This window comes from Mobula hypostoma, chromosome Y, assembly GCF_963921235.1.
Source record: "Mobula hypostoma chromosome Y, sMobHyp1.1, whole genome shotgun sequence".
NCBI classification, from domain to species: domain Eukaryota; kingdom Metazoa; phylum Chordata; class Chondrichthyes; order Myliobatiformes; family Myliobatidae; genus Mobula; species Mobula hypostoma.
Window position 1 is genome coordinate 2,385,490 of NC_086130.1, and position 15,563 is coordinate 2,401,052.

The following is a 15,563-nucleotide window of genomic DNA, read 5'->3' on the forward strand; positions in this document are numbered from 1 at the left end:
GAACGTCTGAAAACCATCCTGTGTTATCATCCTGTGCTCAGCCCTTTAAACAGTATCCTTACAGAATGAACTTCGGGAAAAATAAAGTTGGAAAGGAGATCGGGTACATGCTAGCAACCGGTATTATTAGGCCATCTACCTCAGACTGGGCGTCACCATGTGTCCTTGTACCTGGGCCGGACGGTAGCATGAGATTCCGTACTGAGTACCGGAAAATTAATGCCATAGCCGAGACGGATGCTTATCCTATCCCCAGAGTGGATGACTGTGTTGATAGAGTGGGAAAGGCTAAGTACCTCACGAAGATTGATCTGTTGAAGGGATACTGGTGTGTTCCTTTGACTGACAGGGCCAGAGAGATCTCAGCATTTGTCACACCTTCAGGGCTGTATGAATATAATGTTTTACCCTTCAGGATAAAAAATGCTCCAGGGACATTTCAAAGAATGATCAATTCGGTGATTGGAGGGTTAGAAAACAAAGAGGATTATATCGATGACCTAGTGGTCTGGAGTGACAGATAGGAAGAACATATTGCAGCTGTAGAAAAACGGTTTGACAGCCTTTCCAAGGCCAATCTTACTGTGAACCTCGCTAAAAGTGAGTTTGGCCATGCCACAGTCACATATCTGGGGTATGTGGTGGGCCAAGGCCAGCTGGCTCCTGTACAGGCCAAGGTTCAAGCGATTGCTGAAGTTCCTGTTCCAACTAACAAGAAATTTTATTTTTATTTGGATAAGGAATTCACAAGTATCATGTACTTTTTTCACACATATAACCTTCTCCATTTTTTAATATGTATAAAACTATAATTATTTATACATTCTTAAGTACACATTGAGATGATATAAAAGGAAATTAGACACTTAAATAGATAATTATGTACTGTGGTAATTCTAATCAATTAGGCTAAGTAATGAAATTAGTTGTTAAGAAAAATAGTAATAATAGTTTCCATATATCTCTTCTGGACCATTTCTACTGGTCCAAAATGTTGTATGTAAGCCTATGTAACAACCATTGTAGGTGTTTACATCCTAATTTGTTCATGCTTGTTCCTGCCCCCAGACATAATTATCCAATCCCTATGTAATTATTTACTTAATTTTATCATTTTTTATCCCTTTCCCAAATCTTTTCCTTTACTTGTGTTAATTCTCTATTTTCCAAAAAAAAACAAACATTTAGACTAAGGGTGCTTACGTTAGCAATATTACTGTGTTGATGAGAAGAGCAATATAAATCATTAGGAGAGTCATCTAAAGTCTGCTCGCATTGGGGTTATATATTCAATCCATTTATTCCAGATTTGATAAAATTTTTCTTTTTGAATTCTCAGAGAGTAAGTCAACTTTTCCATTTTAAATATTTCCAAGATAATTTCGTGCCAATCTTCTAATGTAGGTGGTATTGGATTTAGCCACTTTCTAGTGATTGATTTCTTACTTGCCACTAAGAGGGCCTGCAGCAACTTTATATCTTCCCTCTGTTCAAGAAACAATACATGCCCCAAATAGAGCGTCTCAAAGTTCAGAGGTATCTGGGACCTAAGTACCTTAACTAATGTTCTATGAATACCTTCCCAATATATACTTAATTTAGGGCAATCCCAGAAAATACGAAAATGATTTGCCTCCTTGGAGCCGCACCTTCTCCAACATGTCACGTTTGTGTCTTTATATTTTTCCTGGTATGGGGTCTTGAAGTATCATAATATTTTTCCAAGTCAAAGAATTAGTCGAGGACCATTGAAAGCTGCAGATTTTCCCCCAAGCCTCCTCTGAAAGTACCAACCCCGCTTCTTTCTCCCACTTCTCTTTAATATACAATGTGTTTACATTTTTAGCATGGGAGAGTGCATTATATAATCAAGAAACCGATTTACTAGGTATTGAACTGCAAGCCGAATTCAGAATCTTGAAAAATTCTAATTCTACTGTTGATAGGTCTGTATATCTACAACTCTGGTTAACATAGTTTCGTATTTGAAGGTACCTAAAAAAGTCATTATGTTCTAGGCCATGTTTGTCCTGCAGGATTTGGAAACTTTGTAATACTCTTTTATCTATAAATGACAGGTAGGTTGTAAGACCTTTCTTTATCCATAGTTCAAATCTTTTATCTCCTCTGTTGGGAAGGAATTCGGTATCATATGCACACCATCTGAAGAGTTTTAACATGTTATTAATTCCACACGAATTAACCACCTTCTGCCATACTTTTAATGTAAGATTTATCCAACTGCTTTTAAATCTTTCCAATTGGGCCATCAATCTTTTGTCAGCTATTGAGGCCTGTAGAGGAAAACTGTCAACTAATCCAAATTCTATTTCCTTCCATCTAGCCTTATATTCCCTATTACACCAATATAACAGAGGGGTTATCTGTGAGGCATAAAAATAATTTCTCAGGCAAGGAAGAACCATATCTCCTCCTTCCTTCCCTAACTGTAAGGTGTTATATTGAATTCTAGGTTTCTTTCCTTGCCAAATGAAGCAGGAAATCCATTTGTCCCATTCCCTGAATTGATTATCATCCATCTCCACAGGTAAAGTACTGAAAAGATACAGTACCCGAGGAAGAATATTCATTTTTATAGTATTTATCCTTGAATTTAAACTTAAAAAGGGGATAAGATTCCATCTATGTATATCTGCTTTTATCTCTGAGATTAATGGCCCATAATTTACCTGTGACAGTGTTGAAAGATCTTTCAGCAGGGTTATTCCTAAATATTTTAATGATTTAGCTTCCCACTTAAGATCGTATGTATCCTGCAATTTTTTGGATGGTGTATAATTTAGGGACATAACCTGCATTTTCTTTACATTTATTTTATAACCTGATATTTTCCCAAAGTCATCCAACAGTGTAAACAACCCTATAAATGATTTTTCTGGTTCACTCAGATAGACCAAAACATCATCTGCGAATAACGCCACTTTCTGTTCAATCCCTGCCACCTTGATACCTTTTACGATTTCGCTCTGTCTTATTAGTTGGGCAAGCGGTTCAATATATAGCGCAAAAAGGAGAGGAGAAATTGGGCATCCCTGTCTAGTGCCTCTCTCTAAAATGAAGGAGTCAGAGAGGTCCCCATTTATCTTAATTCGGGCTGTAGGGCTGTCATATAGAGTCTGAATTACTTTAATAAACTTTTCTTGAAAGCCGAATCTTCCTAACACTCTGTATAGGAATGCCCAACTAACCGAATCAAAAGCTTTCTCAGCGTCCAATCCTACTACCATTGTCTCTGTCTCGTTCTTATTAACCTGTTCTAATATGTGCAGAGTTCTCCTTATGTTGTCCTGTGTTTGTCTTTGTTGAATAAATCCAGTCTGAAGTTCCTGTTCCAACTAGCAAGAAAGCTTTGAGAAGGTTTTTAGGGATGGTTGGGTATTATTGTAGGTTCTGTAAGAACTTTGCTGACATCGCTTTCCCCCTAACAAATCTCCCAGGGAAGAGTGAATGATTTGAATGGAGTTACCTTTGCCAGGAGACATTTGAACGTTTGAAAACCATCCTGTGTTATCATCCTGTGCTTAAAGCACCTGACTTTCAAAGCCATTTACTATAACAACAGATGCTAGTGACGAAGCTGCTGTGGCAGTACTGTTACAGAAGGGTGTGGATAACATTGAACATCCAGTAGCTTATTTCTCAAAGAACTTTAATGTACACCAGAAAAATTATTCAACTGTTGAAAAGGAATTATTAGCACTTATTCTGGTTTTACAACATTTTGAGGCCTATGATCAGAGACCTCAAAACCTTTCTGTTGCTCAGAGACCACTTGTGGTTTACATGGGTTATAATCAGTTGATGTTTCTAACTAAGATGAAGGATAAGAATAGAAGGTTGTTAAATTGGAGTCTAGTATTGCAGGAAGGTGACTTAAAAATCAAACATGTAAAAGGTACTGACAATGTTATAGCTGATTAGTTATCCAGATGTTAAGTTGAAAACTGTAACCATTTTTGCTTTGTCATCTGATGTTTTTCCCCTGTATTGTTTAAAACCCTGTGATGGACATTTTTAAAAAAAATCGTCTTCCGACAATTTTTTTTCCCTGAGGAAGGGGAGCGTGAGGGGACCCAGGAGTGCCCCTATTAACGGTTTGAAGAGAGACAGAGAGAGACATTCATCATTGATGGTTTGTTTGGAAAGGAGAGAGAGACAGTTATTTACCACCGATAGGTTGCTTTTGAAAGGAGAGAGAGAGAGAGACGAAGATCAACGGTTGGACTGTCACTTTAAGGCATTGGAAGTAACTTTGGATTTTTACTGAGTTTGGAGTTGGAGACAGCACCAAGCAGCTCGAAGGTTGCTATGGTGACTGACGGCAGTGGACACTCGATGTTATGATTTTCAGCAGGTTGTTGATGTTACTTCCAAGGACTTGTTGCCTGCTTGTGCGCTCCTTTACAGACAAAGGAAGGAGGGACTCTTTGAATGACAGGTGATGCTCAGCCTGTTGAAATAAACGGGAGGTCAGATGATACAGACCTCAGACGCATGATCTGGACACTGAATGAGCATTGTTGTGCCCGCAGAGAAAGTGGGTTTTGGAGGATTGATCAGGCGGATCAGTGCAAATTGCTATTCCAACGGTAAAGAAGGGGTTGACTGATGGGGAGTTGTCTATGTGTCCACCCTTGCCGGGGTGATAGCTCCACCACAGGAAAACCGGTCCCCCTGGTTAAAGTCACAGTCAGTGACTTGTGACAGATTTCGGAGGATGACGAGAAGATCGACAGCATCAGTTCACCTGAAGACTCAACTCACTCTCTCTCTCTCCATCACTACTCAACTAAATACCACGAACTGAACTGAACTTTACTCAACATCATAAGACTGTATCTTTTTACCCCTAGACTTAAAGAAGCTTGGTTTTTTCATACATATATATTCCACACTTACTTTTATATATAATCATTGCTAACCTGTTTGATTTATTTACTTTTATATTACTGTACTGCATAGTTACTAATAAATATTATTAGTTTATAGCAATACTGGACTCCAAAGTGTTTTCCATCTCTGCTGGTTCTTTATCCCCGTCACGGGGTCCGTAACAATTGCAATATATTGCAGCTGCACCATAAAAAATTTCTGAAAATGGCTGTGATTTTAAGCCTATTCTGATTTGGGGGTGTATGTTTTTCCAGTGGCAACAAATGCATACAGAAAAAAAAATCCTTGGATAAGGTATCATTGAAAACAATTATATTTGATCCAGGATAAACAAATCACATATTTAATTGTTAGGCCTTATATTTTAAACTAAATATAGACTAGATAAACCTTCATTGTCGAAGAATCTGGTCTCAAACATAAGATAATTAAACAATCCAAAAATTTGGAAAGTATTTATTTTATTTTAAGAAAAAGCTTGCAAGTGAGGCCAGGAAAGCACAAGGCAGGGAGCACTTCAGTTTTTAATAGTTGTTACTTTAAACTAGCTTGCACAGATAAATAGAACTGCATTTAAATGTTAAACCTGTACCTGAAGGATACTGTCACTTCACTTACCCATTGCCTTAGTTTCTTCACCTTTTGCATTCAGAATGGAGAATTTAAATTTTGCTCTTACTTCATTTTTTGGACAGCTGACTAGCAGCAGGTAGAGTGATAGGTAATCTTTACTTTCCTCATCTAAACCTTTAGGGTTCACTCGGAGGCACCTTAAATATACATAAAAATGAAATATGTTAAAAAGAAAATGAATGAATTATACAGACTAAAAGCAATGGAAAGCTTTTCTTTGTTTTTTTTGCATATTTGTTCAGCCTCCATTTTCATCTTCATTGTCTTCACCATAACTAAATATTGTATAATACAACTGATTTTGAAAAATGATCTCTCTACTTCTTAATTGAAATAATTTTTTGTCCAACAATTTGTCTTATACTTTAGGTAATAACTTGGAAGCAACCTTTTAACTTCACATTTGCAATACAGCAACTATTCCCGTGAGCTTAGTAGAAAACAAATGCTAGCTCAAAACTCATATATATATATTTTAGAGCTCCCTCCAGTTTGCTTCTCTCCTCAACTTATGTTATTTTGAAATTAAGCTGGAACACATAACATTTAACCCCTACTATTACTGTGCAGCACCTGGAGATATGGAAAACTGAGTTAGTTTGGACAAGGCAGATGGTTTTCCTGCTCTGATGAGTTGGGCAGCGTGTCATCTCTTATCTTGAGAGCATTTTTATCAAATTTGACCATGTATCTGTGTACCAAAACTGCAGCTAAACTATTTCTTTGTAATGCCAGTCACTTCAATTTCTTTTTGATATTGTTCCAGGTTTTTATTACAAATGAGTTCTTGCTGTGCTTAAATATTCAAATGTTATTTTAGATCTATGTGAAAATAAGTAAATTCAAAGAAAAATGTTTGCCTGCAGCAAACTTAAAAAAAACTTTTAAGCAAACTATTCTAATGTTTGTGCCTCTGGTAGCTTTAACTGTGGTCACTTTAATTAGTGTGAGTGTACATATAATTTGAACAATCCACTGCCACCAAACTCATAATTCCCTTACCGCACACTGTTTGTTTCTATTTCCTACTCAACATCCACAACCTCGACCTCGAGAGTCCAGGTAAGTCTTTTGTCTCTGCCTGTTCCTACTGAACTCATGTCCTCATAGCTCACCTCTGTTCTATCCCCCTTGGTCCAGTCCCTTCCCACCTACATCTGCAACACCTCTCTATTTCAATCTTCTTTCAGACTTTCAATTCTACCATCAAGAAGTCCTTAAAGCTCTCCACTTCTTTCTCAAAGAAAGAACCATTCAATTCTCTTCTTGATTCATAAACAATTTATCTTCAGGTCCTCCCACTTTCTTCAGACTCAGAGGATAGCCCACATGGGCCCCAGCTAAACCTGCTTTTTTATTGCCCATGTAGAACAATCACGTTATAAGCCTACATTGGTATTGCTTTCCATCTCTGCTACAATGATGACTAAATTGGTACGGCTTCAGGCACCCATGCTGAGCTGATCAATTTCATCAACCTCCTCCTGTCTTCACCTTTAAATTCACTTGGTTCATTTCTGATACCACCCTCCTCTTTCTCGATCTTTCTGTCTCCACCTCTGGAGACAATCTGTCTACTGTTATCTTTTCTAAACCTACTGACTCTCACACCCATCTGGACTAAACATTTTCTCCACATAACTTGTAAAAATACCCTCCCTTTCTCTTACCCCTGCAATGTTGATGCTGCCCTCAACCACATCTCCTCCATTTCCCAAACATTAATGCTCACCCCATCTTTGCACTACATTAACAGTGATGGAGTTTCTCTTGTCCTTACCTACCACCCCATGAGTCTTTGTATCAAACACATCATTCTCCACAACTTGTGCCTGTTTTGATCCAGGGGGATACTCTGATGAAAACTTTTACTTCATGGTTTTGTTTCCAATCGCTTGCCTCATAGAGAGTGAACAATGCTTTGCAGTTGAGGCACAGTTTATCATCTTTGACAGTGAACACAAAATATTCCCATTCTAACACGTTTTCTTCTTCCTGCCCGCAGTTCTTAAGATTCAGTTATGTCATTGCCAAAATGAAGGTGGATTTAGTAATACTTAAATGTTGTGAGTATCGATTTTGGCCTTAAGGATCTGTTTTCTGCAGAAATGTTTTGCAGGGAAATGTTTTGCAAACCTGTGTATTCATTCATCACAATGTCTGAATGCGACTGTACTGTAGCCACATGTCCAGCAACACCACATACTATGAGCAATTTATGGCTACTCAGCCAGGATCAGATGGCACTGTGTGCTTAGTGTCATACTCCTTTGTATACATGTCTACCAGAGCTACAATGTAAGAACAGTTTCTTTGTCTTTAATCTTGAAGAGAAACATTTGGACAAAAAATGATCAGAGTCACAGTTGTCATAGCATATCTGTCACGTTCCAGATACCCAAGAATGATTTACAGGCAGAGATGTACATAGATTTAAATGGGTTCTATCGTAATGTAAGAAGTACTGAAATCAATTTGTATGCAGACAAGATCCCAAAAATGTAAAGAGAGAATAACAACTTCATCCTCCAGAGATCCTACCACTAAATATCTTTATTCTCCAACCTCTCTCTTTCTGCTCTGATCACTCCCTCCGTTTTCATTCGTCCATGTGTCCCTCCCCACTAATCTCTCTCCCAGCTCTAATCTCTGCAAGTGGTTGAAGTGCTACATCTGCCCATTCACCTCCTCCCTCCTACACTCTGAGGCCCAAACAATCCTTTAATTCAGATTCTCATTCATGCTCTGGCATGCTGGTACGTGGCCTCTTCTTTTGCCACGATTTGGGTGGAGGAGCAATATCTAATATTCAATCTGTATAGCCTCCAACCTGATGGCGAGAATATTGATTTCTCCTTCTGGTTAAAAATATAATCCTTCCCCTCCTCCCCTCTTCTTCTATTCCCCAGTTTGGCCCTTTCTCAACTGTCTATCACTTCTTCCTGGTGCCCTTTTTCCTTCCCTTTCTCCTATCGTCCACTATCCTCTCCTGGTTTTTATCTTTCCCAGCTATCACGTTCTAGCTATCCTTCTCTCCCTTCCCCCACCTGTTATCTTTTTATTCTGGCATCTTCCCCTTCCTTTCCAGTCCTGAAGATGAGTCTCAGCCCAAAATATTGGCTGTTTACTCATTTCCATGGATGCCCCCTGACGGAGCTCCACCAGCATTTTGTGTGTTTGCTTTGGATTTCCAGCATCTGCAGAATCTCTTGCGTTTATATCAAGTGAAGTTAAGAATACCAACATCAGTAACAATATCAAAACCATCTCAAAGTGAAATATGTTGAAGCAATTATGATTATATCCTATATCAGAGGCATCAGAGTTCAGAGTTCAATTGCAACACCTTCTGTAAGGAGTTAGTACATTCTCGCCATGATTTTCCTCATGTTTTCTCCCACGATCCAAAGACATGACAACTAGTTGGTTAACTGGTCATTGTAAATTGTCCCGTGATTAAGATTGTGTTAAATAAATGGGTTGCTGGACAGAATGGCTGGGCTGGAAAGACCTGTTCTGTGCTGTACTTCTAAATGATAAAGTTAAATAAATATTCTCAAAGCATTTTATTTTCAATGCAGTTGTAGAACATTTTCATTGAACAATTAAACTATTAGGTCTGATTATATTTGTGGCAATTTCCACCTAACACAGTACACAGAACTAAACAATGAATAAATTGATTGCTCCAGTCTTTTTGCAATTAGCTACAGGTTCAGTTTATCAGAACATTCAACTGCTTCAAGTTAAAACATTAATTGATGGAAATATGTTACATGAAGTAAAAGAAAACTGTCAGTGCTGGAAATCTAGAACAGCAAGTTGGGCAGATTCTGCAAAGACAGAAATGGAATCACCATTTCAGCTCAATAGCCCTAACAAAGAAGTGAGTATTTTGGGCATGTTTTTATATAAAATGATTCGCTCTAGATCACTTTAAAAGCATTAGTTGAATTAATAATTAAGTATCCAGAGGTCTAATCAGTGTTGAGAGCAGAGCACTTCAAAGAAGTTACTCACACGTCAGAAAAGCTTGCGAAGGGGAAGGAGAGCTTCAATGGCATTCCACTCAGCATTTGGAGCAAAGCACTTCAAATTATATAAAGATAGAGGGGGCAAGTGCGGCAGCCTTTGTCAGGGTGACCATTATTGGGAAGAGGCTAGCAATAAGATTAGGAGCGTCAGGCTTTGCCTCAAGAAGCTTCAAAGAGAAGAAATGGAGGCCAAAAGCAAGAGTTAGAGGATTTGGTGTTGGTTTCCCATTGTAGTGTAGGCAGAATGGCAGATTTGGTTGAGAATACTCCTCCTGTAGGATGTGGGAATTCATGGACCATGATAGTCTCCCCGATGACACCACCTGCGGGAAGTTCAGCCAACCCCAGATCATGAAAGACCGTATTAAGGAGCTGGAGCTGGAGTTGGATGAACTTTAGATCATTTAGGAGATAGAACAGTTGATAGATATGACTTCTGAGCAGGTGGCGTAAAGAGAGTAGGAGTTCAGTGCAGGGTGCTCCCTGTGGCCATCCTCCTCAGCAACAGGTACAACAGCTGAGGGGGATGATCTATCTGGGCAAGGCAGCAGCATCCAGACTAATAGCATTGTGGTCGGCTCTGAGCATCAGAAGTGTAGGATGAAGTCAAAAGGAGCATTGTCATGGCTGCAAGTTTAGGAAGTTAAGAAGGAGGCTAAAGAGTAGGACCGCCAAGATGGTAATCTCTGGATTACTCCCAGTGCCACGATCTAGTGAAGGTCAGAACAGGAAGATAGTGCAGATGAATGAATGACTGAGGAGATGGTGCAGGGGGTAGGATTTCAAGATTTTTGGATCATTGGAACCTTTTCTGGGGAAGGGGTACCCTGTATGTATGGGACCGGTTGCACCTGAACTGGAGGGAAACCAATATCCTGGGAGGAAAGTTTGTTAATGCTATTGGGGAGGGTTTAAATTAGATTTTCAGGGGGATGGGAACTTAAGTGAAGAGGCAGAGGATGGGACAGTTGGCGTACAAGTAGAGACAGCTTGTAGGGAGTTTATGAGGAAGGATAGGCAAATGATAGAGCAAAGAAGCACTCAGCTAGATGGTTTGAGATGTGTCTATTTTAATACAAGGAATATCATAAACAAGGCAGATGAACTTAGAGCACGGATGGCTCACTACGTGGAACTATGATATTGTGGCCATTACAGAGATTTCGACGGCTCAGGGGCAGGAATAGCTGCTGAGTGTGCCAGGCTTTAGAGGTTTCAAAACAGACAGGGAGGGAGGCCAAGGCTGCAGAAAAGGAGGAAGTCATGGAGGGTGGAAGTCAGAAACAGGAAAAGGGCAATAACACTCCTGGGTGTTTTTATAGATCCCCCAATAGTAACAGAGACACTGAGGAGCAGATAGGGAGGTAGATTCTGGAACGGCATAATAATAATAGGGTTGCTGTGAGGGATAATTTTAACTTTCCTAATATTGACTGGCATCTCCTCACGGCAAGGGGTTAGATGGGTAAGGTTTCCTGATGCAATGTGTAGATAAGCCAACTAGAGGAGAGGCTGCACTTGATATAATACTTGGAAATGAACTTGATCAGATGTCAGATCTCTTGGTGGGGCAGCATTTTGGAGGTAGTGATCAGAACTCTTATCTCCTTCACCATTGCGCTGGAGGAGGATAGGAACAGACAATTTGGGAAAACATTTAATTGGGATAAGGGGAAATATAATACTGTTAGGCAGGAAATTTGGAGCAGATGTTCTCAGGAAAATGTATGGCAGAAATGTGGCAAATGTTCAGGAAACATTTGCATGGCGTTTTGCATAGGAATTTTCCTTTGAGACAGGGAAAGGAGGGTAGGGTACAAATTCATGGTGTACAAAGGATATAGAAAATCAAGTTAAGAAGAAAATAAAAGCTTATGAAAGGTTCAAGAAGAGCTTGTATGTGAAGAGCAAGAGGATGATCCATGTGAGAATAGGACCAATTAGGAGCAAGAGTGGAAACATATGCATGGGGTCAGAGGAGGTAGCAGAGGTACTTTGCTTCGGTATTCACCAGTGAAAAGACCTTGGCAATTGTGGGGTTGACTTACAGCAGACTGAAATGCCTGAATGTATAGACATTAAGAAAGAATGTGCTGGAGTTCTTCAAAGGTACGTAAGTCACTGGGACCAGACGAGATATTATCCAGGCTATGTGGGAAACAAAGAAAGGAGATTGCAGTGCCTCTGCCAATGATCTTTGCATGATTAATAGGGACGGGAAAGGTACCAGCAGACTGGAAGATTGCAAATGTTGTTTCCTTGTTCAAGAAAGGAAGTAGAGAAGTATAGCCCCTGTGAGTTTTACTACAGTGGTGGGCAAGTTGTTGGAGAAGAATTTGTGAGGCAGGATTTATGACATTTGGAGAGACTTGATCTGATTAGGGATAGTTAGCATGGCTTTGTCAAGGACAGGCCATGCCTTACAAACCTGACTGAATTCTTTGAGAATGTAACAAAACACATTGAAGATAGAGCAGTAGATGTAGTGTATATGGATTTCTGTAAGACATTTGATAAGGTTCCCCATGCAAGACTTATTGACTATGTAAGGAGGCATGGAGACCTTGCATTGTGGATCCAGAACTGGCTTGTCCACAGAAGGCAAAAGGTGGATATAGATGGTTCATATTCAGCATGGAGATCAGTGACCAGTGGTGTGCCACAGGGATCTGTTCTGGGACCCCTCCTCTTTGTGATTATTATAAATGACCTGGATGAGGAAGTAAAAGAGTGGGTTAGTAAGGCTGCTGATGACCAAAGTTGACGGTGCTGTGGATAGTTTGGAGGGTTGTCAGAGGTCACAGCGCGACATTGGTAGGATATATAATTAGGCTGAAAAGTGGCAGATGTCGTTCAACCCATATAAATGTGAAGAGGTTCATTCTGGTAGGTCAAATCTGAAGACAAAGTATAACTTTAATGGTAAGACTCTTGGCAGTGTGGAGGATCAGCGAGATCTAGGGGACTGTGTCCATTGGACACTCAAAGCTGCTGTGCAGGTTGACTGTGTTGTTAAGAAGGCGCATGGTGTGTTGGTCATCATCAACCGTGGGATCAAGTTTAAGAGCCGAGAGGTAATGTTGCAGCTATATAGGACTCTGGTCAGACCCCACTTGGAGTATTGTGCTCAGTTCTGGTCACCTCACTACAAGAAGGATGGGGAAACCATAGAAAGGGTGCAGAGGAGATCTACAAGGATGTTGCCTGGACTGGGGAGCATGTCTTATGAGAATAGGTTGAGTTCACTTGGCCTTTTCTCCTTGGAGCGCCAGAGGATGAGAGGTGACCTGATAGAGGTGTACAAGGTGATGACAGGCATTGATCGTGTAGATAGTCAGAGGCTTTTTCCCCAGGGCTGAAATATGTGCTTGGAAATAGGTATATCTCCCATCTGCCTTCACCTATCAGCTTCCTGCTGGCCTCTGTCCTTTTTATTCAGGCACCTTCCCCCTTCCATCTCAGTACTAAAGAAGGGTCTCTGCCCAAAACATCAGCTAATTATGCGTTTCCATAGATGCTACCTGACCTGCTGAGTTCCTCCAGCATTTTGTGTATGTTGTCTAAGAACAACAGTATTCTTCATGCCTGGTTGCTTAGAGAGATGGTGTCCTCTCAGTTCTGCCATCTGTTGAGATTTGAAAGCTGCCTTTGAAGAAGCATGATTCACACTGCAATTGTGGTGTTGTTGATAGGAATAAGAATTCAGGGAGGTGACTGGAGATTGTATTCAGCAGACCACTTTGCTCCTGATGGTGTCAACGTTTTTGTATGCTGTGTACCTGCGCTTATTCAAACTGCTGCAGATATTCCTGTAACAGGTACTTTAAATTGTGGACATGGACAACTTCAGCCATGAATTTACCAGAGCATGTTCAGGCTTTGATACTTATGTAATTATTCAGTTTCCGATCACGTAAGAAGTACAGCCTGCTGGTTTCCATGATGAGAATATTGTGGTGTATCAAGGGAAGCTTACTGATAACTAAATCTGCATCATATCCTTCCTGTGCTATGAATGCATAGAGATTTAGAGATTATTATCTAGACAAATATTACACTGAGTTTATTGCATGAGGCATTAACAGAAGGATTGCAAAAGAAACTAAATGACACATCCAATCCTTTGATGTCATCAAACAGCAAAGAAGCTGGCATGAAATAAATTAGTCACTTTCATTTGTGATAGAAACAAATGATAGAAAGTCTGAATTCATATTGATACGGCAAGACATTGTATGCTTTACTGCATACTTCATAGTACTATCATTTGAAAGCATTGTGTTATATTTCAACAATGGAAGAAGAAAAATAAAAAATATCTTAATGTCAATGCTCATAGTTGATAGATTTTTTGAAATGCATGTTTAAAAAAGGAAGCTGTTTTAGACGGTTCAATCATTAGAAAAATAGTAAAAATTTTTAGACTAAGTTCAATCATTAGAAAAATGGTAACAATTACATCTCACAAATTAGATTTATTCCATATATTTATACATTTACTCCATACATTTACACATATTTCACAAATACACACTTGGAAAGTTCAGTAATTTGATTAATATTCATCATAACTTATACAATAAAAAGATCAGCTCAGATTGCCAAGTCAATGCATATTACTATTTTGACTTAAAGCAAAATGTAAATTCATAAGCATTACAATATCTCCTGACGTTTTTATGACATAAAAATCAGTCTAGTTTAACTTTCTAACATCATCCTTCAAGACTGTATGAAATTCATGAATTCTAAAAGTTGTAATTAAAGGTTCTAGTAAGTAATCATAAACACAAAGCTATGAAGATAATTTTTGACAATGAAATGTGACAAATTATCAGGTTGCCTGTTAAACTCATCATCCATCTAACTTCACAATAACCACTCCTATTATCTCACATTCAAACTAAATTCAATGTGCTGAACATGCAATAGAAATCTAACTGACTGAAGTTAATCGTTTACTGTTTCTAAGGGTTCTACATTATTCTTCAATTTTTTAAGTATTTGGTGATCTGTAAGTAAAATATTTCTTGTAATACTACTAAAAACTAACTTTAAACACCTGCTATGATTTTAGCAATGCCAAATCATTCATCATCAATATTGAAAATGACAACTGAGCAAAACCTGAGTCAGTTACAAGCACTGCAACTATATTAGCAATGTAATGTTTGGCTTTTCAGTAGTATCACCTTCACAATTCTTAACTGTTCCCCCATTTACAAAATGTGACTCTTAAGTTTAATCTTTCTCAACTTGTTCAGATAACATAGTATCTAATTCTCAATCAGCTTGACACAAAAGCACTTGTGGAGCTACAAGAGATTACTGAGTTTATTAACGTCTTGTAGTTTGTAGCTTACTAAGTTCCCTTGTAGTTTACTAAGAAGAATATGACTGATGCCAAAGAAACGAGAGGAATTACAAGTGAGGTCTTGATTCGGATGCATATTATGAAGTAGGACATATTTGCAGCTTTGTAGTGTCTTTGAAGACATTTAATATCCCTGTGACTGATTGGGAGGCCTCGGCCGAAGACCTCAATGCCTGGAGCCTAGCAGTCTACAAAGGTACCAGCACAATCGAAGAGCAGTGGCTGAAGGACCTCAATCAAAAGTGCCAGGACTGCAAGGAGAGACAACCCAACCCTTCAGTGGCCATAATGTGCACCTGCACTTCCCAGTTTGGACTTTGTTTTCATCAGAGGCATCACTGACACCATCATTGCTCCTGATAGACTTCCAAGAAGAAGAAGGAGCTTGTAGTACAGTTGTCGCAGTGTTCAACTGTAGCAAGCACAGGACATGGAAGACAGGTTTTTAAACCTGACTTAATTTATAGGGAAGTTACTGGAAGTTTTGAGGGACAAGATTTATCACTAATTGAATAGCAAGGGATTGATCAAGAACAGTCAGCATAGTTTTCTGCATGGGCAGTCATGTTAAACAGATCTTCTGGATTTTTTTAAAGAGGAAACTAAGA

The 15,563-nt window shown here is 39.1% G+C and overlaps 1 protein-coding gene across 1 annotated transcript in view; it reads right to left on the reverse strand.

The window, feature by feature from the left end:
* The window catches only part of LOC134341066 (speckle-type POZ protein-like), a 202,829-nt gene that overhangs the window by 141,425 nt on the left and 45,841 nt on the right, over positions 1-15,563 (reverse strand). The window contains exon 3 of the mRNA XM_063038816.1: positions 5,533-5,684. Coding sequence (XP_062894886.1) covers positions 5,533-5,684 — 152 coding nt within the window. The remainder of the gene's footprint in view (positions 1-5,532; positions 5,685-15,563) is intronic.